The 25,599-nt window shown below is 40.5% G+C and overlaps 1 protein-coding gene across 1 annotated transcript; it reads left to right on the top strand.

Annotated features, from left to right (window-relative positions):
• Window positions 1-295: 295 nt before the first annotated feature.
• cdh16 (cadherin 16, KSP-cadherin) lies at window positions 296-25,026 on the top strand. Its single transcript, XM_030095405.1, has 17 exons — window positions 296-316; window positions 435-533; window positions 2,995-3,129; window positions 3,425-3,554; window positions 3,939-4,097; window positions 5,863-6,059; window positions 11,133-11,258; window positions 13,171-13,321; window positions 14,241-14,453; window positions 15,049-15,125; window positions 17,470-17,661; window positions 20,633-20,874; window positions 21,000-21,130; window positions 21,280-21,519; window positions 23,985-24,101; window positions 24,680-24,796; window positions 24,926-25,026. Exons 1-17 carry the CDS (start codon window positions 296-298, stop codon window positions 25,024-25,026), a joined length of 2,448 nt encoding a protein of 815 aa, XP_029951265.1.
• Window positions 25,027-25,599: the final 573 nt, after the last annotated feature.

The raw sequence follows: 25,599 nt of genomic DNA, 5'->3' as shown, positions 1-25,599 counted from the left end.
TAGGGCCTCGAGAGAATATAACTTGCTTTATTTTTTTTAATCTGACACTAACTTTGTTTTAAATTGAAACATACCTTGTTAGAAACCTGTGCTAGTGCATGTCCAGAATATTGCCTGTTGTTTCTTTGTGAGTGGTACACATTTCAATGCGTGCTGTTGATCCTGTGAAATCTGTGAAAATCTTGGGTATGAAAGAATTTCAGGGCAGTGAATGAGTAACAAGACGGTTTTGTGCTGATTCTTGGTTAACATGCTGTGAATACACTATCCTTGCAGAGACAAAGGTCCCACAGCAATGCACATCACAGCATTCATAGTAAGATTTTTATTTTTTTGTAGAGCAATTTAATGTATTTTATTCATCTCTTAAAAGGAAATCACTGCATTAAAACCTCAGCAAAACCCATTGAAACACTTGATATGTTGTTTCACAGTTGGCGGCGCTTTACACAACTGCACCCTGCTCTGGGGCGAATGTTAAAATTGGCGTCCCTGAAAACTACGATGGCATTTTTCCATGGTATCTGGCCAAGGTAAGACACTCCAGTTCATGTAAAGTCAATAAACAGATCATCCTTTTGTGGATATCACTTTTCTTTATTGGGAAATCCAATCTGAACTTATTTTATTCATTATAACAAGAATAAAATTTAAATTTATCTAATCAGTTTTTTTAATATAATTTATTAAAATATATACAATTTGAGGATCAATCAATGCTGTTGAGTTTAAATGGCAAAATGATTTAGTAACTATTGAAAATATCTATAAAAATCTTGTTTCAGAGCCACTTCTTCCAAACTCAGGCCATTGGGATCCGGCCTCTATAAAGTAGCCTGTCAATTTTTATTTGTCCATCTATCTACCTTTTCTCTATACTGCACCCTCTGACTGAGGAATGTGTAGATATTTAATTATATTTAGATAAATAACTTCATGAATGAAGAAAAACTTCAACTAAATCCATCTGCTGACTGCATTTTGAGTCTATTAATAATCTGATGATCATTTGCATCTGCATAAAGACTTCTGTTTGTCTATGGGTCGATGCTTAGGTAGGTGGTGAGCCAGATTTGCATCTTTCTTTCTTTTTTCCTCCTTCCCTTTCTTTCTGCACTCAAGGTTGAAAATGTATGAGCAGGCTGTCGTCATTGCCGCACTATAATTGGCTTGCTCAGAATGCTTTTCAGCCGTCAGGCCCGGCCTCTGCATTCGGTCCAAATGGGTAGCGGGCGGGTTGTTTTTTTTCATACTGTCACTCAGACATCCTCTGGATTGTGCAACAGCATGAGTATCTGGGGCTTTAATCGGCAGTATTGTGACGTCATCCCATCTGAGAGCAGACAAAGTTACATAGGAGCTCTCAAGGCTTTGTGTTCAACCGACTGTCATCAACACCTGACTCACTCATCAATAGCGTGTTAATGGACAGAATGGAGGATAATACCCGCACTTCGTCTTATAAATGGAATGCACACAATAATTGCTTCAGATTTATTCAAGGTGGAACCTTTTTTTTTCCAAGGCTCTGTTCATCAGAGGTCTCTACACTTGTCTCTTCTATTAATTAAATTTCTCGGTTGAGTAATCTTCAGAAACTTTGACGCTCAAGCTCTGCGGGGACTCACTGCAGACCTGCTACTGTGACTGGCCACTAAATGTAGATCTGGGATGTTTCAGCTGCAATAAGACTTTCACTGAGGTTGCTCTTTCAGGGTAAACTTAGATAAATAGTGTTACCTACTGATATGATCGTCTTGCCGTCATCTTAAGTTGAATGACAGGATACTGACAAAATTATGAAAGCCAGAGCGAAAAAGGTCAATTGGACATTTTCACTGTCAATACATTACTTTGAAAACTCAAAACTGTACAGTTTGAAAAGATTTTCAGCTGCCTGTATTGTCATCTCCATTTTAAGTGAATCTGACTCAAAGCCGCTTGTTGGAAATGAACACCTTGTGCTTGTGCTGATGTACCAATGAGCAATGTATCTAATGAGCGTTGTGTATACCAGTTCGCCACATATGTAGCTTACATAGGAAGATAGTAGAAGAAAGTAAAGTAAAAAACACTTTTTTGTCCTCATGGGGATATTTAAAGACGCAACAGTAGCCTAAAGGAAACACATATGACGTGTAGGCTTACAAGATTAAAAAAAAAAGAGAACAAATCTATCATCACAGAGAACAACATCCTTAAAGTGGCTCTTTTGTGAAGTGCTTCAGTGTTCAGGTTTTCATTGAGGTCAGCCCTCACTACGAAATTGGAGATGGACGGAAAAGCAGTTATATAGTTGTAAAAAAAAAAAATATTTTGAGCAACTGCTTTGTCTGACTGGTACGTACGTATTTACGAGAACACCCAGAGAAAATCTCTCAGAACAGGAATGAAATACAGACTCTCCACAGGAAGCCCCCACCAGTATCGAAGCTGGACCTGCTAACCAAAGAACCACAATGCTGCCTGCAGACTACTTACTGAGGAAAATACATCGGCTTCGAGTTGAAATTATTGAGTTTATCTTGAATTTTTTGTAGTTAATTTGTTCAGTGAAGTGTCAAAGTAATTATACAGGATATCAGGTTGTTGTGAACTTAATCCATGAAACTGAGTCAAAAGACCAGCGAGTGTGACCGTTGTACATGTCACCACACGGAGTGACTTAGTTTCAGTTTAGCCAGATGTGGAAGAGGAACAGAAGCCCTCCAAACTGGAAAGGTTGAATATTATAAAAGCAAAAACATTAAGATGTTTGGACATCAATCATATTAGTTCAGCTTAAATGAGATATCAATATCCACAAAAATGATTTTAAAAACATATTTCCTCACGTCTTAATGGGATGTATTAATTGAATATAGGTTAAAATGAAATCAGTGATAACTGTCGTAATAGTTCCTTATACATTATGCAGGTATCTTAGAGGAGCACTAACATTTTTGTTTGTTTGTTTGTTTGTTTGTTTTGTTTGCTTGCTTGTATTCTCTTCAGCTTCAAAGCTTGCCAAGTAATTACAGTGACCTGGTTGTAAGAGGAGATGATGAAGGAATATTTGGAATTGATGTCCAGTTCTTGTATGCTCTCAAACCACTGGACAGAGAGAAGCAGCCCTCTTACTCTCTACAGGTAGTACAGATACCATGTCGGTCATATCATGTCATTTTGAAGCCTGTCTCGGATTAGTCCTATTCAGCTTTAATATATACATATGTACCAAATTCACCTTGTAAATTTCATGTAATTGAATGTACTTGTCTAAATATCTGAAGCATTGTATGCTTGTGCTGCATAATGTATAAAACAATTTGTCCAATGTTAGATTATCAGAAGTACTTTGAAGATTTGCTTGTGTGTGTGTGTGTGTGTGTGTGTGTGTGTGTGTGTGTGTGTGTGTGTGTGTGTGTGTTTGTGTGTTTTGCAGGTGTCCTTCCGAACATCCTTGCATCATCAGAGCTTCACGGTTGAAGTGTGTGTCATCGACAAGAACGACAACGTGCCTGCTTTCATAGAGGAGAGCATGAGAGGCAGCGTGCAGCTCGGGCTTCTTAAAGGCATGAAAACCTTCAGCTGCAGTCTGACTGATTTACACCACATGATCACACTGAAAATGTTTGTTGCTCGCAGGTGCAAGGCTCGGCCATCACAGCAGTCATGACTCAAATATCAAATGTATTTTCTTTGAAAAGTTTGTAATTAATTTCAATTTACCTGATGTTTAATATTAACAATAGGAATTCATTATATTTTGTGATAGTTGGGAGTTTTTCCTTCAACTCAGTATCTTACCTCCTGCCATCCAAGTGGGACCAAGATGGTTCTTAATATATGAATCAATAAGATTTTCTTTACAGAAGTGTAAAGATTCAGCATTTTTGGACTTCTTTTATTTATTCCCCACTTCCATGGTTTCTTTCTGCATCCCTCACCTTTCTCAGGGATCCCATTCATGCAAGTGGAGGCGTCGGACCGTGACGACCGCAACACTGCCCATGCTGAACTGCGGTTCAGCCTGATGGAACAAACTCCCAGGATCCCCTCCAGCCAAATGTTCTTCATTGACTCCATCACTGGAGAGGTTTCTCTCACTGAGGAAGGTAAATCTGCATCGATGGCTGCCCGGTCTTTTTCTTCCAGATATAATGCAAACATGATGCAGCACATATCATGTTTTAATTTGCTGTAGTCATCTTTTCTACTCTATTTTCATGCTCTCGGTGTTTTCTGTCTTTTATTTGTATGCCAAAGAAACAGTTTCGCGTTCACATCCCATTGGTTTTTATTTAATTTCTTGCTTTGCCATAAAAAGAGATAGATATAAAAATAATTAAAGAAGCAGTTCTCATGTTAAATTTCTGAAAGTTTACAATCAGTATGTCCATTACATAACGTCTAGACCTGAAGTATTTAGACATGTCCTTCAAACTCACTCTAAGACTGTGCCTTAGAGCATGCAGTCTGAATTAAAGTAATGGATACTTTTATTAGTGCCAAGTCTCAGCTTTGATCTAAGTAGGTATGAATCATTTTTTAGAAAACTGGTGTGTATACTTTCTACACTTAAGAAACTTTGCACCTTGTTGACAGTCCTGTGAGGTTATGGTGGTGAAGCCTGGATACATCGTGACTTAGCACAGAGCAATAAAAGGCTTTGTCTTTTCTGTACATGTTTTTCTTTCATTTATTTCTCACTCTGTCTGTTTGCCAATTTCAGGTTTCCAGTCAAACACCTGCTGAAATATTGATTATGTCAAACCAACAACCTTTGATATCTTTTAGATTGATTCTTTCTATTTCGAGCCTCAACCAGGTCTTATTATCTTTTCCACTTGCACATTGCTCTCTAACGTTACCCTCAGAGGCAGCTCCGGGCTCCAGGTGTGGGTTGTTTAGCGTTTGAGTAAAACACAGCAGTCCAAGACAGGTTTAGCAGTTAAATGTCTCATTACATGTGAAAACCTACAATTTGTTAAAAAGGCTGTATTTCACATCCAGTGCCTGCAGTGAGCCTACGTGAACCGAAGTCAAGATGACGCACAGATCGAAGAACACAACTAATCTAAATATCCAGATAGGTATGATCTGAAAGGAAGATTTACTATCAGATAGTTCAACACCCACATGGTCATCTTAAATTTAAATAGCATATTTTAGGCAACTTATATCCTGAGAGATGATAAAGGAGTAAAGAAAGAAAGAAAGAAACATACAAACAAACAAACTGGAAAAGTAATTGCACAGTATGCACACAGTATAGATATAGAGAATAGAGTAAATTCTAGTGTGCTGGTGCTGCCATATTTCTGTCACTCTGGAAACCTATCATAGAATTTACTTGGAGATCTAAAATGTTATTGTCAATCCCTGTGGGGAATTGACCCTTCCTATTTCTTACTTTTCTGATAATAAATGAGACAGTTTCCTAAAACAAATGTATACCCAGTTATAAGCATGCAAGCAGCTATTGCCAATGTATTTATCACCAAAATTAAATATCCTGAAATTACTCAGATTTACTCATTTACTCCTTGGTTTTCTACTTTGTCATTTATCTGAGGGGATGATGATGCTTATCGTGTGTTGTTTGTATTTCACAGCGGACAAAAAAGACAACAACAACAAGAAAAAGAAGAAGAAGGTTGTTGTTGTTGTTGTTAGCAGAGGTTGCTTCATAATGATTTTTGCAATTCCATAGGAAAGACTTGAGGTTAGGGAAGTAACTTTGGACGAAGAAGGATTCTGGTTTGAATCCGATTCACGCTGTGGGTCCCTGAGCAAGGCCCCAAAAACCCAGCAGCTCAGCTGGCCTCAGGAAAGGCATCAGCAGCTGAAATTCCTCCTTATTGTCTGCTGGACGTTCAGGTGCCTCCACTCTGGACCCGGAGATGTGTGGACGGTACAAACTCTCAGTGATGGTGAAGGACATGGCAGGAAAGGTGAACGCCTTCTTCACGACTGGCATCGTAACCGTGGAGGTGACGGGAAACACCTGGGCATCTCCCGACCCGGTGCGGCTCCAGGAGAACCTGCCGGGCCCTTACCCCATCCCCATCTCACAGGTGAGAAGCTAAAGCTTTAGTGTATTGAGTGATTTGGCCCGCTGACCATAAAAGCACTCCCTTTGACTTTCACTCTGAATTATGGAAACGGCTTCCGTTTAATGCAGTTGCCAATCTGATATCGTGTTACTATAAAACAAACCATGTCAATAGCGGAGGGTGAGTGAAGTGGCATCACATTGCTTGTTGCTGTTTTTAGTGCCTCACTGGACCTCCTAAGTGACCAGATACTAAATAATTGATGCTGTTGAAATGCCATGGATCCTTTCAGGCTACCTCCTGACTGAGTCACTTTAGGCTCTCAGAATCAGTCATTGACTCCCTCTCCCACCCGCCAACCGCCACTCTGTGGAACATTACTCCAATGCTGCTGCTTAACGGCAGCATCCCCACTCAATGCATCCAACATATGACATCATTCCTAAATATATTGAACAGTTCTCTATAAATACATCAGTATTTTTATGTCATTTTTATTGACCTACACATTTAAACAAGCATCCGGCGAGGGTTTGGCTTAATATGGTCTCACTTGTTGAAGCCAGTGTGTTTAGCAACTCCATTAATTAATGCAGTGACAAAAATTAACAGTACTTTAAAAAAAAAGAAGCACTGAGTCATTTCACTCAAAGTCCTCAGCTGGGTCTTTGTTACTTTGTCTGTTTTTGTCACTTTAAAGTGACAAATTTTCAAAATGGAGCTGTGAGCTATTACAAAAACCTTTTCTTAAAACATTTGATAGCTCAATAATAGATTAGTTAATACTGGCCAATGATTCAGATTTACAAATTTTCACTTTCATGGATGTTTCTTTCTGTCAATATCTGTGAAGTGATGTCTGTTTCCCCCATTTCCAAAACAACTGTCTGATGGTATCCTCTGACTATTTCAGGCTTTGTGTTCAAGTAAATCTAAATGTTTTCGGGGTAGCCGACTCTGTTGTCCTACATTATTACTAAACTGTGATATAAATTATGTGAAATGGTGTCAGGGTTTTATCACATATTGCTGTGTTTGACTCTGTCCCTGGTCGCGTTGAACCTATTTTCTATATTATATATTGTCCATATCAGCTTCATGTCTATAAATAACTCAAAGGACCTTGGTGGCTTTGTGACTCTCAGACGGCAGTGGTGTTAATTGTATTGTTATGAAATGTTTCATAAGCATGACACTGAAAGAAAAGCAGAAGAGTCTTCTGACTTTGAATTAAATGCCCTGTGTAGATTTTCAGAGTCACTATGACCACAAGGTACAAAGCAATACCTCCCTCTCCTCTGTTTTCTCCCACCTCCCCCACACTCGCCCTCAGCCTCTCGTCTCTTCTGTTCCACCACCCCCTGCCTCCCACTGAAAATGTGTGGATTCACAAGTGTAGGCACATTTTTCTCGGATTTTAAAAGACTAATTCAATTCGGCACCGAAGTTCCTGTTGTATTTTTATAATATAATAGCACATGTTATCAAACACAGCTTGCTGCACTTTAAAGACTGATTCAGTTTCAGTCCTGATTATCAACAAATAGCATCTGTGTCTCTGCATATAAATGAGACGGTCTGGAAATATTTCATTGAGCAGATTTCCCGTGTGTATGTGTCTTAATCCCTCATGAAAAACGTGTTAACAGAGTGGAAAATGAAGTCTTTGTTGTTCCGTTACAGAAGCGTCAACTTGAAAAGCACTTAGTTACAGTATCCCATTCACTCTCCTCATAAAATGACATCAAACCGGATTAGGTTAACATGGGGAAGCCTCATTTCACCCACGTTTCTGATGGTACCGCTGTGAGATGGTAGGTGGTGGGACAAGCCGCTGTGATGATGACACATACAAAAATGTTTCTGAGTCTATGGATCTCACCTCCTCTACTGTCTCACATGAATGGAGCAGTCGTGTTCACATCCACTCAACTGTGACAAATGTCTCTTACGTGCTGAAATCATTCATGGTGTGACACATGCTGAAATCACACTGCTGGTTTTCAGATTTCAGGCATCTCCGCTCTAATCCCTCTCTCCCTGAAAGTCTGTTCCCAAAGTAAGTCACAACTGCTGCTGTGTGGAACAGTTCTGATTCGGCGGAATAGCATAAGCTGTGGCAGCCACTTTATTATGCGAGCCAAGCTTTGTGTTTTCAGGGCTTTTACATCAAGTTGATTTCAATCGGTTATCTATTGCTGATGCTTTTGATTGCACGAAAATGGTGATTACGTAACGCAATCAGCAGAACTACTTCAACAGTAATGCGATCTGTTGAGACTTTGAAGTGGACCAGAGGTCCTGGGCCTGTGAATGAATGAGTCAGAGCTGTAAACGGCATTAGACTGTCAGTTTTCACAGGAGGATGAAATTTGATTATTTGTTGTGGAATTAGTTTGGGCTTCACGAGACCTTTGACACGGCCTCCTAATCAGTGTTCGTTATCACACATGTAGCGGGTGCAGATGTAACACTGACGTCATATATCTGAAGCGATCTCATGTTGTGAGAAGCATACGCATATAGGCTACTACAATAGCTATGCTCGTGTGATCAGTTCTCCAGAAGTGCGTGTTACATGAATGGAGTACCTCATAGCGAACCTTAAAAAACCTTTTACCAGGATGCAGAAGAGGGGATCTGGTCCATGTGTAGACTGAACCTTCAACAAAAGATAATCTTGATTGTAGATGAATCCCCCAAAAGGAGGAAAGAAAAACTAAATCTGCAACAACTGAAAAATGCTCTTTACCACCAAGAATGTAAAAAGATCACGGCTGGAACACAGGTACAAAGAAAAAGGTCAGTATGTGAGACAGGCTGAGAATCAGACTTACTGTATGTGAGGTTAATCAACAGGGTTCAAACTCCAGGAAAAGAAAGAAAAGATGTGGGTGGTTTACATAAATATGTATAAAGGTATACAGACAGATCAGAAGCTGATTGGCTGAGACCGAACGAACTAAAGGAATACCTCCTTTTATGGAAAATGGATATTGAATAAACATCATATAGCAAAATTTACCTATAAAGCTGTCTCAGCAAACTCTGCATGGTTTGACACATTCATCCATTTGCTTATCTTTGCCAGTCTTTCAAAAACTCCATTGTTGAAGGTTAAGATACGAGGCAGTTGCCAAACGTTTGGGTTTTGATGTCTTGGTCGAGGCACCTGCAATGCATTAACAATGCAAGAAGGGGGATCAAACCACCAACACTGGCATTGGAAGAAAAACCTGATCCTGGTAAAAACTGAGCCACAGTTGCCCCAAAGCAACATTATACTCAAGGTCTTGCTGTTGAGCTGAATATCAGCCTGGCTGTGATGATGTTCTGCGCTCCTCGGCCTCATGCATACAGCTGCACGTACTATGACCAAAGGAAGCGGAGTTCACAGAAACATGACAAGACTTGTGCTAAAAATAAACCGGGAAACACGGGGGAATCGAGGCAAGAACATCAGACGACTAGGAAAAGAGAACAATGTGGGAATCAAACAATGGGAAAGTCAGAGCCGATGAAAGACATCAGCAGGACACGGAAAACCTAAAGTTCGATTTCTTTCACCTCCTTGGTTTAACGCCAACATCTGTACTATTCTGGCTCACTCTTAATCACAGTGATCAGCGTTTTCAGCAAGAATGCACAATTTACGTTCACCGCCTGATATCACACAGACAGTTATCAGCGTGTAATGTCATAACTCCAGGGTTTGTGAAAAGCAAACAGAGCATCAAGAGGAATACGTTTTAATAAATAATGGAGTAATGGCCAGATGGTCATCTCTGCTTTATGAGGTGGAAGTGGGAGTGTTGTGTTGTGTTTACAGCTTTATTCTGAAAAAAAAAAAAAAAAAAAGAAAAGAAAAGTAAGGTTTGGTGTTTCAAACAAGGCAGAGTATCTGCTGCTTTAACATGTCAAGTGTTTCATTGCTAATCTAAAATACACACAATAATTTTACTCTCCATTGTCTCCAGCAAATTTGAAGTTTTGTGCAGATAATCGTACAAAGGTATCAGCCCCTAAAACATGTCTAGTATTCAGACTTTTTTTGATACCTCAAGAATATGAATATCAAGCTGCAGCTTAATTTTAACAGACACTGAATGAAATTCAGAACACACCATGAACAAACACCAGCTGCGATTAAAACCACTATGCACTGCGTGGAACTCAGTATGACCTGCTTGAAAATGGACTGAAACATGCATGTGGAGATTAAAATTGCTGCCTTGTGAACTCTTTTATTTCATAATCAACAACCTCTTCTGCACTGTTGATGCTTTGGCCTTGCCTGATTTTATAATTTTATGCAGTATTATATTTGGAAATTCGGCGTTTGATTGCTCTCCAGACTGCCTGGAGAACTAGACACATGCACAGGCCTCTTTAACGCAGCTCAAACACAAACGTGAGAGACAGAACGTGCTCTGCAAACTCAAAGACCGATGAAGGCAAAACATTATTTCATGCATGTTTTGTATAAAACTTCACAGAACAGGCACTCGTAATTTATCAAATATCCCTAAAGTTCTAAGGTCCAGGAGCGCACCATAACACTGGAAAGATGCCAGCTGTGCGAAGGGGCTTTCTGTATACAGATGTTCTGGGTTTGGGCAGCTATATCCAAAACAAGGGAGGAGAGTGTGACAGTGAGCTGAAGAGATACACATGCCGTGGGTGTGCATCAGCTGTGCTCTGACTGGGCTCCTGTCCTTGTTGGGTGCTGTTTGATGACTACTCGGGCTGTTTCAGCCCCTCTGCACAGCCCTCTGTCAAGGGTTGTAAAGCAGAGTGGAAAATCCCCTTCAGCCTGCAGAGTTAGTTTTGGCTATGCTCTCTGTTCTCCGTCACTGTCAGAGGATTTGTTTGGCTTTTTATCGTGTAAACAAATGGAAGCTCGGCTTTGTACTTGAACATCTTGTTCATTTTGGTTGCAAAGCTGTCTGTGTTTTAGGTGCATTATTTTCATTTCCTGCACAAGTCAGATGCAATATCTCCATGCAGTTAAGTTTTACCCACTCTTACAGCACTTTGGCGTGTTTCATTCTGCATTTATGTAAAACTATTCTCTGTTCATGTGTGTTAATGTAGGTCAAATGGAGTGGAAGCCAGGCAGAGTACAGTCTGGAGGGGGAGTTTCCAGAGATGCTCTTCACCATCAGCAGAGAAGGAGTCATTTATCTTAACGCCCCTCTGGACAGAGAGACACAAGACCAGGTCTGTACAGTCACTGCAAGCTAAACAGCCCCTCTACATTGAAATAAATGCTGCCTCACAATTTCTGTTTAAATTGTCTGAACCGTTTTGTTCAGTATTGGCTAATAAAGGTCTGCTTGTGACAAATTTGCCAAATAAATAAGAGCCAAGAGATATGTCCACTATTTCCTGGCACATTACAGTCACAAATTGGTCTGAGCAGATGATCAGGTGCCTGCAGGAACCCGAGGTCAGGAGGCAATTTGAGGCCTGGAGTGTCGAGGTCCTGCATGTTTCAGCTCTCTCCCGCACGCCACCATCTGATGTTCGTGTTTTCATCAAGCTTGTAAAACAGCCTGGTAATGAGCCCTCATTGCAATCAGGTGTGCTGCAACTGAAAGAGACCTAAAGCGTGCAGGACAGCGGCTCTCCAGGTCCAGAGGTCCCTGACATTGTTCATTTCTCAGACTGAATTCTTAATTTTTGGTATAGTGGATGGGCTTTCATGAATGTAACAGGTGACAACGTAAAACTGTCTTGCAGACTTATTATATGGTTCAATTCGATTCCAATATCCATCCATTCATCTATGACTAACTCATCTGTCATGGAGCTAGATTTTAATATCCTTTGTGGTTTAATTAGCAGGGTTTCATGCGGTTCAGTAAAGTGGATTTTCTGCAGCAGACAACAGAAAACATGAGCACCAAGTTTAATGCACTCATTAGGTTTTCATGCTGTTCACTGAAAGGAGACTTAATTAACTTTTGTCACATTACTTCCTCTTTAGCAGTCTTTTGAGTGAAAGAGACTTAACTCACTTCAACAAAGCAAAGTCCTGATTACAGTGCACTGTAAAAGGGGTAATGACGAAAACAACCTGGAAACATAGAAGACTTCTAGAAGTGTTGTCACATTCAGCTGAAATGCTAAAATGGCACAAAAGACAGAGCTACAGCAGTGAATGAGGACAGAGTTAAAACACAGGCCTCGAGCGCTTTGCCATTTCTGTCCTCTACAGTGATTTATCGCAAGACTAGCACTGTTTTATTTACGTCATTCCTTGTCTGTGCAGTTTAGTCTGTATGGCAGAATTACCAAACCAGCTTCCAATAAGTTTCACAACATTGGTCAAGATTTTAAAATGTATCTTGAAAAGGGTTCTTCGTGTTATGAATATGATATGAATCACTGGATGTTTTTATAATCCTAGAAGTCTTCTGCCAGCTCTGCTATTAGTAGCAGTTCCCCCATCTGCTTGAAGAGCAGATCCATAAATATAGACATGAAATTAATCCATCCATCAATGTATGGTTTTAGCAGTGATTCCACCAGTTTTACCCCATATTTACTGACTAGTATTTGTTACCAGTCTGCACAACTACTTTCATCAGTCCCTCTCTTTGAGTCTAAGGTCGTAGTTTCCTTTTCTGGAGATAAGTTGAGTTCCCAACTCGGTGCATTTTGATTTACACCACTTGTACTAGCAAATTTAATGAAGAGAAAAACAAGAAACACTGGATTGCTGATGTGGGGAACCTTGGTGCTTTAACCAGTTAAAAACTTGACAACAGGTTTTGAAATTTGTAACGCTGTCCATATCCAACAATGTGCTTTCTGAAGCCCTTCACGTCCTGCACTCAATGTTTGGTTAATGCTGCATATGTGATCAGTTCATGAACGAACTACAACCTGATCAAGCACAGTTCTGATCTGCACCAGGGCTTTTGCCACAGCTTTCCCACCAGAGATTGTTTTTAACCTGACCACACTTCACAAGTGTGAACACCTGTTTTATAACAGTAATATGATGCACACCCGATGGGTCAAAGTACCACATTTACCTCGCACTTTGTTGCATACTCCTTCACTGTCTGCTTTGTGCATTTTACTTGATGGTGACTAGCACTGTTTTCCTCTCTGGCGTTTTTAGTTCCAAATCAGTATCGTGGTTGAGCGCCCAGACGGCAGACAGATTGCCAAGCCAGTGGAGTTGAGGGTGATGGTGGGCGATGCCAATGATAACAGACCCACTTTTCCACAAGCACAGTACCATACTGTGGTAAAGGAGCTGGCTGCTCGAGGTAGATCATCTTTTTTTTTTTTTTTTTTTTTTAATAAATTGTGTTATGTTATAAACTGTGAGCATGCTTAAAAACTGGTCAATGTTGGGAAGTTATTTACTGCTCCACATGATTGTGTTTTATAAAATTATAATTGCTAGTAAAGTTTTACATTATTCTGAAGTGGTAATATCAGTCGCAACTGTCCTTCCTTAATTCTTCCCCTATGATGGTGATGTGGTGTTAAAGGCTTGATGTTTGCTGGATACCTTTTTAGAAAGCAGTTTGGGAGGACAGGGAAAGCAGCATTACTCTCCCACATGATTATAAAAAGGCATGATAATGTGCCGTGGCATACTAGGTTGTTGCTTTCAAGCTCTATTTTGAAAATGCTTTATAGCAATTTGATCCACAGAAATGAATTAGACTTCACAATCTGTTCGTCTAAATGGGATTCCTGAATGAAGATTAAATGCCAAAGCTATTGTCGTATCCTTTCTCCCACATTCTCATTCAGGATATTATGTGACCATCTAATACAGTCGTCCAAAAACATTTTAGATTTATTGGCTGTAGTAAAGATAAATGAAGAAAAATTACTAAACTGTTTTATAATGATAAATGGAGATTAGTCTGAGAAGCTGCCTTAAAAATAGAACAAAAATTGAAATTTAGCCATAAGTTACAAGAAAGTTTAATATATGTATATATATATATATATATATATATATATATATATATGTGTGTGTGTGTGTGTGTGTGTGTGTGTGTGTGTGTGTGTGTGTGTGTGTGTGTGTGTATATATGTGTGTATATATATATATATATATATATATATATATATATATATATATATATATATATATATATATATATATATCATGTATGTTATATTATCAATCCCACTTTCACTGTTCTTTATATTTGTATTTTTTTCCCAGGGACAGAAATCCTGACGGTGCAGGCAGCCGACAACGACGATCCAAAGACGGACAATGTGCGGATCTTCTATCGTCTAATTGGACAAATTCCAGAGAGTCCTCGCGCCCTCTTCAGAGTGGACCGTGACTCAGGGGTCATCTCAGTCCAGGCAGACAGCATGGAGGGCACAGCGCCACAGTACACTCTGACCATCACTGCTGAGGATGCTAAAGGTGACTCTGCTGCACAGGTGCCGTTCTCTGAGGGTCCTTCTGATTCTCACAAATACCTGTGATGTTTAACTGACTTTGTTTAATGTTACCCTTTCGCCTTCTAAAAGCAGGAAAAAAAAAAACATTATGCAGCAAGAAACCGATTAACATAAATCATGTTGCACAAGTGTGTTTAGACAATTGCCCGATACAAAAATAGCATTGAAACAACATAGGAATTATGAATGGATAAACTTTGCTCAATTTTTATGCAAGCTACGTTTTTCTTAATGAAAATATATTGAGGTGGAAACAATGTGGAAAAATAATTGTTAGAACTATAAAGCAGTCAGCGTGTTTATATGAAATGTCTTAGACTTTGTCGTGAAAGATTGATTAGCTATGTGAGCGAGTGCGTCAGTCGCTCTGTGAGTTAGCGTCCAGTGTGTATCTGCTCACCACTGGGGTGACGGAGGATGTGGTCTGTGTGACTCATGATGGACTCAGGGTGTGATGGAGGCAAGATGAGGTACTTGCTGTTCCTTAAAGCATATTTCATTTGCGTGGCGGTCCGACCCTGAGTCACTAACAGAAGCCTCGGCGATGTTCCTGGCAGGTCTGAACAGCTCCTGCACCGTGGTTGTGACCGTCCAGGACGAGAACAACAACCCGCCGGTCTTCTCCCAGCATGAGGTACAAGAGCACAAAATCATCAAGATGCATTGTTCTGCCTGTGGCATCACAGCAGTAGCAATTTAAAACAAACAAAAAAAAAAAAGAAGAAAAAGGCGGGTCAAATATTAGAGGCAATATAAAGTGGCTACTGGACTGCAGACTGTGAATGCGCCCTGCAGGTCACTGATCTAATTTTCCTGACGGGGAATTAGATATGTCCTCTAATCTTAGGCTTATGGTGATCGCACCATGTTATTGGAGGAGTTTTATTCAGTGCTTTGTACTCTAAGTGGACATTGTTTTTAGAGTTTAATCTGATAAAGCTTTCTTTGGAGACTGGTTTCCACTCATTTATTTATAGCTAGATCAACATCGCGGCTGCAGAATGCACTCCAGTACCATTAAAATGTTACAGATTATATAAGAACCTGTGTTGTGTCAGCTATTACTGCATCCCAAGAATGTTTGTATTACCTGATTCTTTTAGAGTCTTATTTTATCACTCCTAATTTGTAATCTCCTCATTTTATATTATTCTTTTGATGCCACCCAAATCTGCACCACAGTTAAAATATCTGAAAATATTTGTCAGTTACTGTGAATACTTGCTATATGTTTTAGAGGTCCAGATGGGCCCACATCATTAATGCTGCAGTTGCAGGCACAGCATGAAGCGAGGCAGAGGTTTCCCTTGTTATGGCGTAGGCGGTGCTGTGAAAGAAAAAAAAAAAAAGAACTAAATATAGGTAGTTACAGAAAATCCCCTCACTTCCACCCACATGTGGTGTATAATAGAAGAGATTTGAAGAAAAAAAGAGAGAAAGAAAAGTCGTGAGGGTTGGGAGTTCTGTGGGAGAGCGAGCCTGCTGTGATAATGAGAATACGGTCCTCTCTGTTCGCTGTTCTCACTCCCAGACCATCGTCGGGCTGATTGACAGCACAGACATTATGATCTGTGAAAGAACGCTTTATCTGGATCAAGGAAGAGAGTCTCTCCCTTGACATCTACCAGCAAATATTAGCTGTAGATCTTTACTGTTACTGTTCTAAGAAGCGTCATCACGGTGTTGTTCAAGCACCTGTTTCATGTAAAAGACACAAAGAATAAACCACATGTTCCTCAAATAGTGAAGAATTTCAGTTCAAGCTGTTACAAATAAAAGCGCACTTGCTCAGATAATCACCACATACACATGCGCGCAAACACAGAGGTGGAAAATGCTCTTGAGCAGGTCACGCCTGAGCAGAGCAGCTTTTTCCATGGCGATGTGAAGGCAGCACTGTGGGGGGTTGATGTGGGAGGCGAGTGGTGACAGGAGCGGGTTCAGCAGCCCTGTGGACGGGGCATCCAGATCACAGGCATGGCTGCTTCACCAGAGGACATCTGTGAGTGGCAGATTAAACGGCTGTCTAAACACACTGAGGTTCGTGAATAAAGGTCAGCTCGCACCGGGAAGGCAAGAGGGGGGCAAACGTACTCTCCCATGTACTCACATTATCGTCTCGCTCGAAAATTGGAGGGTCGGCCGACCGTGACTTTCATCGGTGGTCACAAAACTGCCACATCAGTGGTGTTCTAGCAAGAGTCGAAATGTTTGGTCGGTGGAAAGATGGATTCCTGTATCTTTATTTTCATCTGTAGTGCATTCGGATTGTAATATTACTGTTTTGACGAATCCCTGTATGTTTGCATGTATCTAAGCCTGTATTTTGTTAGGTAATAGATATGATAATCTAGACATGAAAACACAGTAATGGTTGAATTCCCTTATCATAGCATCACAGATTCAGTGTCATTCAGTTACCACAATTAAAATGCAAACTGAATGGCACTTAATATTGTACAGTTACCGTTATTAAAATTATGTTATTATGGAAAATTATAAAGAAATATATTCTGGGAAGTTGTATGTTTAAACTTTTTGTATATGGTCATACACACAATACACTAAAACATCTCAGAAACAATCATAACGTGCATGTCTTTATTACCAAGCATCCACAGCGCTGCTTGTACAATGAGGTGAATCCTGGATTGATTAAGAGGTTGCATCTCTTTTAGCAGGAGGAATTTCTACGCCTTGTTGAAACCTCGATAAATTGATCTGACCTATTTTTTGCCCTCCGACTGATAAGCTGAAGGGCTCACTTAGATTTTCCATCGGCAATGTGAATGTTTAATGACTGTGCTTAAAAGGAACATTAAACATTTCAGCTGTTAATTTGCAGCGGCGATAACACTTTTTCCATGCGGTATATCAATCCTTCCTTTCTCTCTTTGCGTTCGTGAAGTCGTGAGCTGACTGAGCAAATAGACGCTCTCGTCTCAGCAGTCATGCATTTTCTGTCTCCGCCCCAATAGTACGGACCCTTTCACATCCCGGAGGACGCTCCGGTGGGCACCACGGTGACAGCTGTGCTGGCGGGGGACGCAGATGTTCGAGGGGGAGACAGCTGGCAGGTGGACTACCGTCTCGAGTCTGGAAACGAGGAAGAGGTCTTCACATTAGTGACAGATAAGCAGACCAACGAGGTCTCGCTCGTGCTTTCAAAGGTGAACAGCTGAAAGTTTCTGGTGACTTTTCACACACACATTTACATACCTAAAGCATCTTTTTGTTTGTTTACCACAAAACTCAAGGTCAAACTATTCAAACTCGATCATTGCAGTTAAGTCCAAATGAAACTAACTTAATTGTTTATGTTATCCTTTTTAGGGTAAGAGAGTAATAAAAGCTTCTCCTGGGGGCACAAACATTAACGTCAAAGACAATTTTTGGCTCTGTGGCCTGTATTTTTCCTTGGTATGTGTACAGATTGGACAGATCATTCAGTAGCAGGCCAAATCAGAATACAGAAGAAAATAAACTGTTATTAATGTTGGCATGTATTTCAGTGTATATATATGAGAGGCACAAAATAAAGGTTGGAAAACAATATTCCAATACGTCAATACTATATTTGTGGAAGCCACAAAGAAAAACAGAGTCCTGATGACAGTGGAATATTGCAGCCCAGTAATCTCTGGTGTCCCCGGGGCTCGTCACCCTTCGCTTGCCCCCTGTAATCCAGCAGGGTGTTTCAGGGATGCATGCAGGAGCAAGTGTGTGTCTGCATGTGAGTGTGGGTATACGCTCTAATGGCCTGCTCTTTGTAAGTGGGCCAGGCAGGAGACAGTCTGTGTGATGAATGTGATTGAACAGTGAGTTGGCCACGCTCCTCTGAGGCAAAGCAGACCGCTGGAGTCTAAAAATGGTATCAGTGTATTACTTCAAATGGGTACAAAACAATGGCTTCTGCTTTCTTAGGGGTGATGTCATTCACCATAAATTGTTTGCTGAAGCTTTTGCGCCAACCTTGTGAGATACCGTTGCAATTAACTGTGCATTGCAAGGAGGAATATTGTTGTTTGTTTAGCTTGTTCTTTTAAAAAGTAAAACCCATCACAAGTAATGTGCCAGTGTTTTAAAATGAACTTGTAAATCCTGTAATTCGTGGCGTTACAGTGTGAGGTCAGCACCAGAAGGCAGACACATTTCATTATTAGAAATTACACACTGCTCACAGCACAAGTGAATAATTAGGTTGTGTGTGCAGACACTAATGGTGGTTTACCACAGAGGCTGCAGGGCTAAATGTGCTAGAATCAAAGCCAGTGAGCTGAATGTGGAAGGTGAACTATTGGCTTCAGATATTATAATAAATATATTTAAAAAAAAACAAAAAACACCCCAATTTGTTAAAGATACATTAAGAGAAAGCTATTTTGGAGTTAATCAATGAGCAAACATACAACAGTTACATTAATTACATTAATGGGAACCTAGCTGATATTACCCTCCATGATTTGACTCCATATGGAAAATTTAACAGTGCTTTTTTATTAATTAAACCCAAAACATAAAGAATAATAATTATGATATGTAATGTTTCCAGTGTTTTACTAAACTGGTCGCAATTTTAACTCAACTGAAAGTGTTTTATATTAAAAGGAAAAAAATTGCAAACACAATCAACTCGACACATGTGCATTAATGCACGTGTATACATAAATACACAAATGCAAGTATTCAAATTAATGCGATTAAACAAAATTAAAGAGGGAGACTGTTGCTTGTGACTGTTACAGTCAGTTGCTCTTGACAGTTCCTAATTCTCAGAAAAGCCCACATTAAAGCACACAGTGGGCAGTATTGCCTTGGGAGTTTTTTCTTTTTTCTTTTTTAGTAATAGTGTGTTTGAAATAACTGACGGTATCCTCCGGAGAGTCCGGACACACGCACTGAAGCACTGATATGTGCTGACTCGTGCGATGCGTCACTTCCAGTCAGCGGCGGTACTCATCTGTCCTCCAAGGTTTTGCACTTTTTCCCCTGGCAACAGAGACACATTCAGCATGTGCAGCGCGACGTCAGGCGATGCCGGCTCAATATATCTGCTTTTTATGGGAAGAAAGATCACATTTAAGAGTACAAGTTGACAGCAAATACAAGCCTCGGGGCAGGAGTCAGGAGAGCACGTTAAAATAATCAAATTCATGAGAAATGGGGATAAAATGACACTATGTTTTTTTTTTTAGTTTTGCTGGTTTCTGTCACATCTGAAATCTTTGGGATCTTTAAATGTGTGACAAGTATTTAAATATCTGACTGAACTGTAAACACTATAAAACCAAATTTAATCTTTCCAAACGCTGAGACTGTCTTTAATCCATCACACAAAATCAGCAGGTCACAGTTACTATTTTTAGTGTGGAGATTAAGTTAATCCTGTCATTGGAGTCTGCTACTCCTAATTTTGGTAAAAATATGAACCTAAATGTGGTTCATACTGAAAAAACAGAAGAGGTATTAACGTCAGTGCCTCCATATATGAATCTCTCTCTCTCTTTCTTGTTCTCGCTCTCTGTCTCTCTCTCTTTTTCTGTCTGTGTGTGTGTGTGTGTGTGTGTGTGTGTGTGTGTGTGAGTGTGAGTGTGTGGGGATTCTAACATTGAATCTCTTGCTCATTGAATAATTTTCACAATAACGAACCATCTTTTTCTTTTTCCCGTAACTTCGGTGCCTATTTCCTGTTACAAATACAGCAATATCCAGTACATCCTGCTTCTCTGGAAGTTTCATAAGGGGGTCTGGACTGTGGAGACGCAAAAGATCTTTTTGTGAGATATCTGTGTGATTCACAGGTTCCAGAGAAATTTGGCTCAATCACTAAATTTCCACTTTAGTTTCTGTCCTCTGAGAGTTTGTATGGTATTTGATTAATGGCATTTGAAAACATTGAAAAGATAAAGACTTTCTGCTGTTCCAGATCCTAGTAAAGTGTGGCTTTTAGACTTAACTTTTGAGCAACTCCATATATTTTGTGCCCTGAAAACTGTGTTTTCAACAAAATTATGTTGATAGCGTTTTTAGTTTTATTTGTTCCCCGAAGCTATTGCAAACCAAAAGCGAGGTTTGTATACATGTAGTGAGAATTGGTGCCTGAATTGATCAACAACTTTCAATTGTTCCATTTTCTCACAGGTTTTGGATTTTGAGCGTGAGAGTGAGTACATCCTGGTCCTCAGTGCCCAGAATCCAGTGGCTCTGGTCCGTGGCCGATACGGACCTGCATCCACAGCCACAGTCTCTATTTATGTTGACGATGTAAACGAGGGTCCGGTCTTGTCTCAAAGCCATTATGAGGTGACGGTCAGAGAGGGGGAGGAGCCCGGTCGAGTTATTGCCACCATCCGAGGTTACGACCCCGACTCCCACCCAATAAGGTAACCAGTTCGCTCAGTCAAGACACACACGTTTCTTATTTTATAGCGATGCACGTTTCCCCTGTATTTATTTATTTATTTATTTATTCATTCATTCATTTTTTTTTTTTTACTTTTTTTGCAAGATATTCTCTTCAGGGAGACACAAAGAAATACTTTTCAATAGGGAAGTACTCTGGTGAACTTAAAACTGTGCAGGCCTTGGACAGAGAGGAGAACAGCACGTACACCATGGCGGTCATTGCGGTGGATGCACGTGAGTTACTTTTTATCATTATTAATTCCACTCTCATTAAACACATTCATCATACACTACAATTTAATAATTTAACAAAAATGCTCATTTGCATGAAGCGCTACAGTTAGTTGGGGACACGTGTTTCACAATTCTTTTATTCATCGTAGGAAACGCTTCCTTATCCGCCTCCACCCTGGTGACGGTCCAGATCCTGGACGTGAACGACAACAGCCCCGTGCTGGTTGGAGATTACTCCTGGAAGTACCTGTGCACTCCTCGCTGGGAGGACCAGGCTCTGGTGCTCGCTTCCCGAGACAGCGACGGTCCGCAGCATGGAGGGAGGCTCAACTTCTCCCTCCGAAGTGATGCCACAGTCCGACGAAACTGGAAACTAACGCCTATAAATGGTGAGATGACAGCAGGCTGGGCAAAGTCAGGCACCTCATGGTGTATAATGGGACTCTCGCTCTGGCAGATGAGTCTCTGCTTGGATACGTCACTGATTCAGTAGGTTTTACAAGCTGAGAATAAAAGGTGCCAATTGCAATCACAACAATATCTGGAATTAATACTGAATGTCATCCTCCATTCAAATCAAGTATTAATTACATTAAAGTACTATGTTTGGATTGCTGTTGCCAGCATATTCTCAAAGCCAGAAGGAGTGCAGCCAAATGGATGTTATTTTGTATCCAAGTATCCTAAATGAAGCAACCTCTTTTCTTGGCAGACTTTTCTACTTGTAGTTTTTTCTATTTTGACATGTCAAAATGTCCATGGCGAATAAGCCACACCTGCTAAAATGCACATCGGACGAAGGCGTGAGCATCGTGTGCTTGTGCATGGTCCAAGCGAGCTGCCACACAGCTCTAATTAATGCAGACTGCTTTAGTGTAGAAAGTTAATTTACTGAAGAGGACAAGTTGTCCCCAGCCACCTGCAAGGTCAAACCACACCACGTCACTGATTAATGCAGTTTTGAATGCAGCCAGTGGACGCTCAGTTTGCCACAGTCTGAGAAATGTTCTGAGTTGTTTTGCCTTGCATACATTTATATATGCAAACTGCATTTCATGAGTACCAGCGATCAAAGAAAATGGTGCTCTGATCCTGAAGATGTGCAAATTACCCCGTTCTGATTCCAGCCCTGTCTGCAAGGGGAGGTAAAATGCAATTATCCTTTTTTGTAGGTATGCTCAGCTAGTGTCGGGCTTATTTAATGCCACCTATTTACAGCTATGACGTCTGTCATTAAGTCATTCAAACTGTTGAACCGCTTCCCTCTCAGCTTTTTTTTTTTTTTTTTTCAAATCTTTTTCTTTCACTCCCCCTGTTCCTGCTGGTATTGATTGAGCCCAGCTGTAATTATATCTTCTGTGTAATTTCTTTGGCGTCACCACTGGCTTCCTGCCAGCTAATGGAGGCTAAAAGAGGAATCTCCCAGAATGCTTTGCACCTGGTCACAGGCAGTAATGGCTATACCAATAAATGTGTGCTTGGCTCAGTGCGATTTTGCGGCAGAATTGCACAGTTTGACTGACACAGCCCCAACCTTTACTGAAAAGCAGATTGTGAATGTGACATTACCATTCAGCGCAAAGCTCTCACCGACTTGACACTTCTTTTCAATGCAGAAGTTCAGTTAATGACACAGCATGCGCTTATTCCACTTATGTCGACTCCAAATTACTGTTCATAGTCAAAAGCAAAGAGAAGTGTTAGAGCCAATCCTTGTATCACACTTGATGGCACAACAGCGTAAAATACATTTTGGTGGTACTGTTCTCCAAAAGTGACTCTGGACAGGTGGGTGGACGCACGTCCGTCCGATAAACTGTTACATCAGAGGTGAGAGAGTGCAGATAGAAGATAACTGCATTATATACATTAGCAGGCTCTATAGAAGGGCTGCGCAGCGCGCGTGTTTTCCCGACTGACAAATGGAACATGAAGGGGAATGATGGTAAGGTGCAAGCTTGGAGTCTAAGACCCCCTGATAAGAGTTCAAACAGGCTTCTCGTTACAGAGCGGGGTTTTTACGTCACGCAGCCAGGCTTGTATTTTAGACTGATGCACAGAGATAAGATAAAGAGCTACAAGCTCCAGACCACTGCATCCTGAACTCCGTCAGTCTCTTACACTCAGAGTGTGTTGTGTTGTGGAGATATCGAGTTGTGTCTTTGTGCTTTTGCTTTATATTCACCCTATTGGTGCTTGATGTTCATAAATTCCTTTTCTCTGAGGATAGACTCTGAGTTCACACACTGTCTGGGGGTGTTTGGCGATCTGGTGCTGCTTCAGCTTACACAGTTTCAAACTTTCATTCACTAGTTCTTCACCACAAACAATTATGCTCTAACAGTGTTCATAGCTTCTATGAAGCTGCATTGTTTGTAACTCTCTTTGTGCACGGGTTTTATTTTAGACTGATTCTGTTCAGTCAGACACTCTGCCATTGGTTCTCCTGCTGCTGACTTTGCAAGATTGCCTTTTTGTAAATTCCACACACTTCAAAATTTTTTTTTTTTTAATAACTGATACGATTCTAATGGAAATACTCTTACTTGTTAGTTTTGCTTTTTATTTAGTTGAAAAATACTTATTAATTTTGGTCAGTTGTACAACTTCCAGTGAAATTTTATTAAGATAATTTATTGTATTGTTGAGGACTGACTGTCAAACGTCACAAATGTCAAAATGTCAATCTTGAAATATTCCTTGGCAATACTTGAGTGCTCTCTCTAAACATTTCAGCAAAATGGAACAATTTCACTTATCTTGTGCAATTCTGCAGCTCAATTCAACCATAAACAGCTTCTAATGTGTCACTTTCTGAACCAAACAACAAATAGAATATTGCGTTGTGCTCCAGATACTCACACCAACCTGTCTCTGAACATCCCGTACCTGGCCCCGGAGGTCTACACCGTGCCCTTCACCATCTCCGACAGCAGCTCTCCTCCCAGGAGCACCTTCATAAACCTGCCAGGTAACGCTGACACCCATGAGTTGCACGGACAACATGCAGGTTGCGGCACAAAGCGCTGCGGGCCGAGGGCAAAGCTCTGGGAGCGAAGTGTTCTCCTGCCGCTGCTCCACTGTATTACTGATGCAACGCAGCCTTACAAATGATTTTTCCACGCTTGTGATTACTTAGCTCTGCAGAGACTGTGATCTGTCCAGTATAGCCCGCTGACACTTTATATACATAGCACAAGATAAAACATCAGTTTAAATTAACAGGCTTGTATAAACTGTATGGCTAAGAGAGAACAAAAAAAAAGGGTTTTGGTTTTCCCCTTTTTGTTGCCTGTTTCTAAGGAAAATAATACAAAAATAAAAAAATCACTTTTAAAATGAGCTCAAGTGGAATGCACGTGAAAGTGTCCATTATAGCGTATGCAGTGGTTTTAGTTAGCCTAAAAGTTCTATCAAAACTGAACATCATTGTAAACATACCACCGATTCCTTGTGGACTTGCATTTCCTGTTCAGTCGGAACTCCTCCAGGGTTTGAAATCATTAGTATGTGACTTGTTTTTGTTGTCCCGGTTTCCCTTTCTGGCAGTCACAGTGTGTCCCTGCAACGTCAGAGGAAACTGCAAAATGGCTGCCAAACAGTTGCAGGGCATGCCGACCATTCAGTCCGCCGTGGGCATCCTGCTCGGCACCTTCGCAGTCATAGGTATGCACCGGGGCTGGGAAACGCTGTTTAGAACTCATTGTTGAAAAGCTGCATGTACATATATGAATTGCTTTTCTTTTTCAAGAAAACTTGTACATCTGTAAATCCATTTGTTTTCTTCTGTTCCAGGGACTATCCTCATTGTTGTATTTGTGAGACTCTCATACCAGAACCCCAAAGAGGAAACTAAAACTAACCAGGAGAGAGTTCCCCTGAAGATCGCCATCTGAGCGGGACAGTCCTGCTCACTTCGACCTGTTCACTGGAGCAGAGCAACGCTGCTTTCTGAGCGCTAAAAGTCATGAAGTGACGGTCACTGTTCAGAAGATAAATGTGTGTTTAACTCGTTGAATCATATGTACACAAAATTTGTTTTGTTTAGCTCATGTACTCAGAGTGACTCTGAACCTCGGACCAGAAGTCGACTCATGTTGCAGGATTATATTTCAAGTCTTTAATTGTTGTTATGGAGCCACTGATTTCATCCAGAACACTGAGAAGAATACTGTCACAAAAATGTTTCAATGCAATAAAATTAAGAAGAAAATCTGCAGTTTTCATGAACAAAAATTTTTTTTTGTCATACATTTTTGACTTTATGTAAGACATACAGGCATAGTCGCTACATTGCCTCTGCTCTGTTGTGCTCTGCACTGTATTTGTCTAATATAGTCTCTTTATAAAGCACAACGGAATAATTAAGTATACTGTTGCTTAGCTGGAATCAAATCCTCAGACGAAGACGAAGCTTGATGGATAACTAGCTGTGCAGCCAGCAATCACAACAAACGTGCCTGCAAAGG

Source organism: Salarias fasciatus, chromosome 1, assembly GCF_902148845.1.
Source record: "Salarias fasciatus chromosome 1, fSalaFa1.1, whole genome shotgun sequence".
NCBI classification, from domain to species: domain Eukaryota; kingdom Metazoa; phylum Chordata; class Actinopteri; order Blenniiformes; family Blenniidae; genus Salarias; species Salarias fasciatus.
The sequence above is the reverse complement of the archived record's forward strand: the minus strand, read 5'-3'. Positions and strand labels throughout refer to the sequence as shown.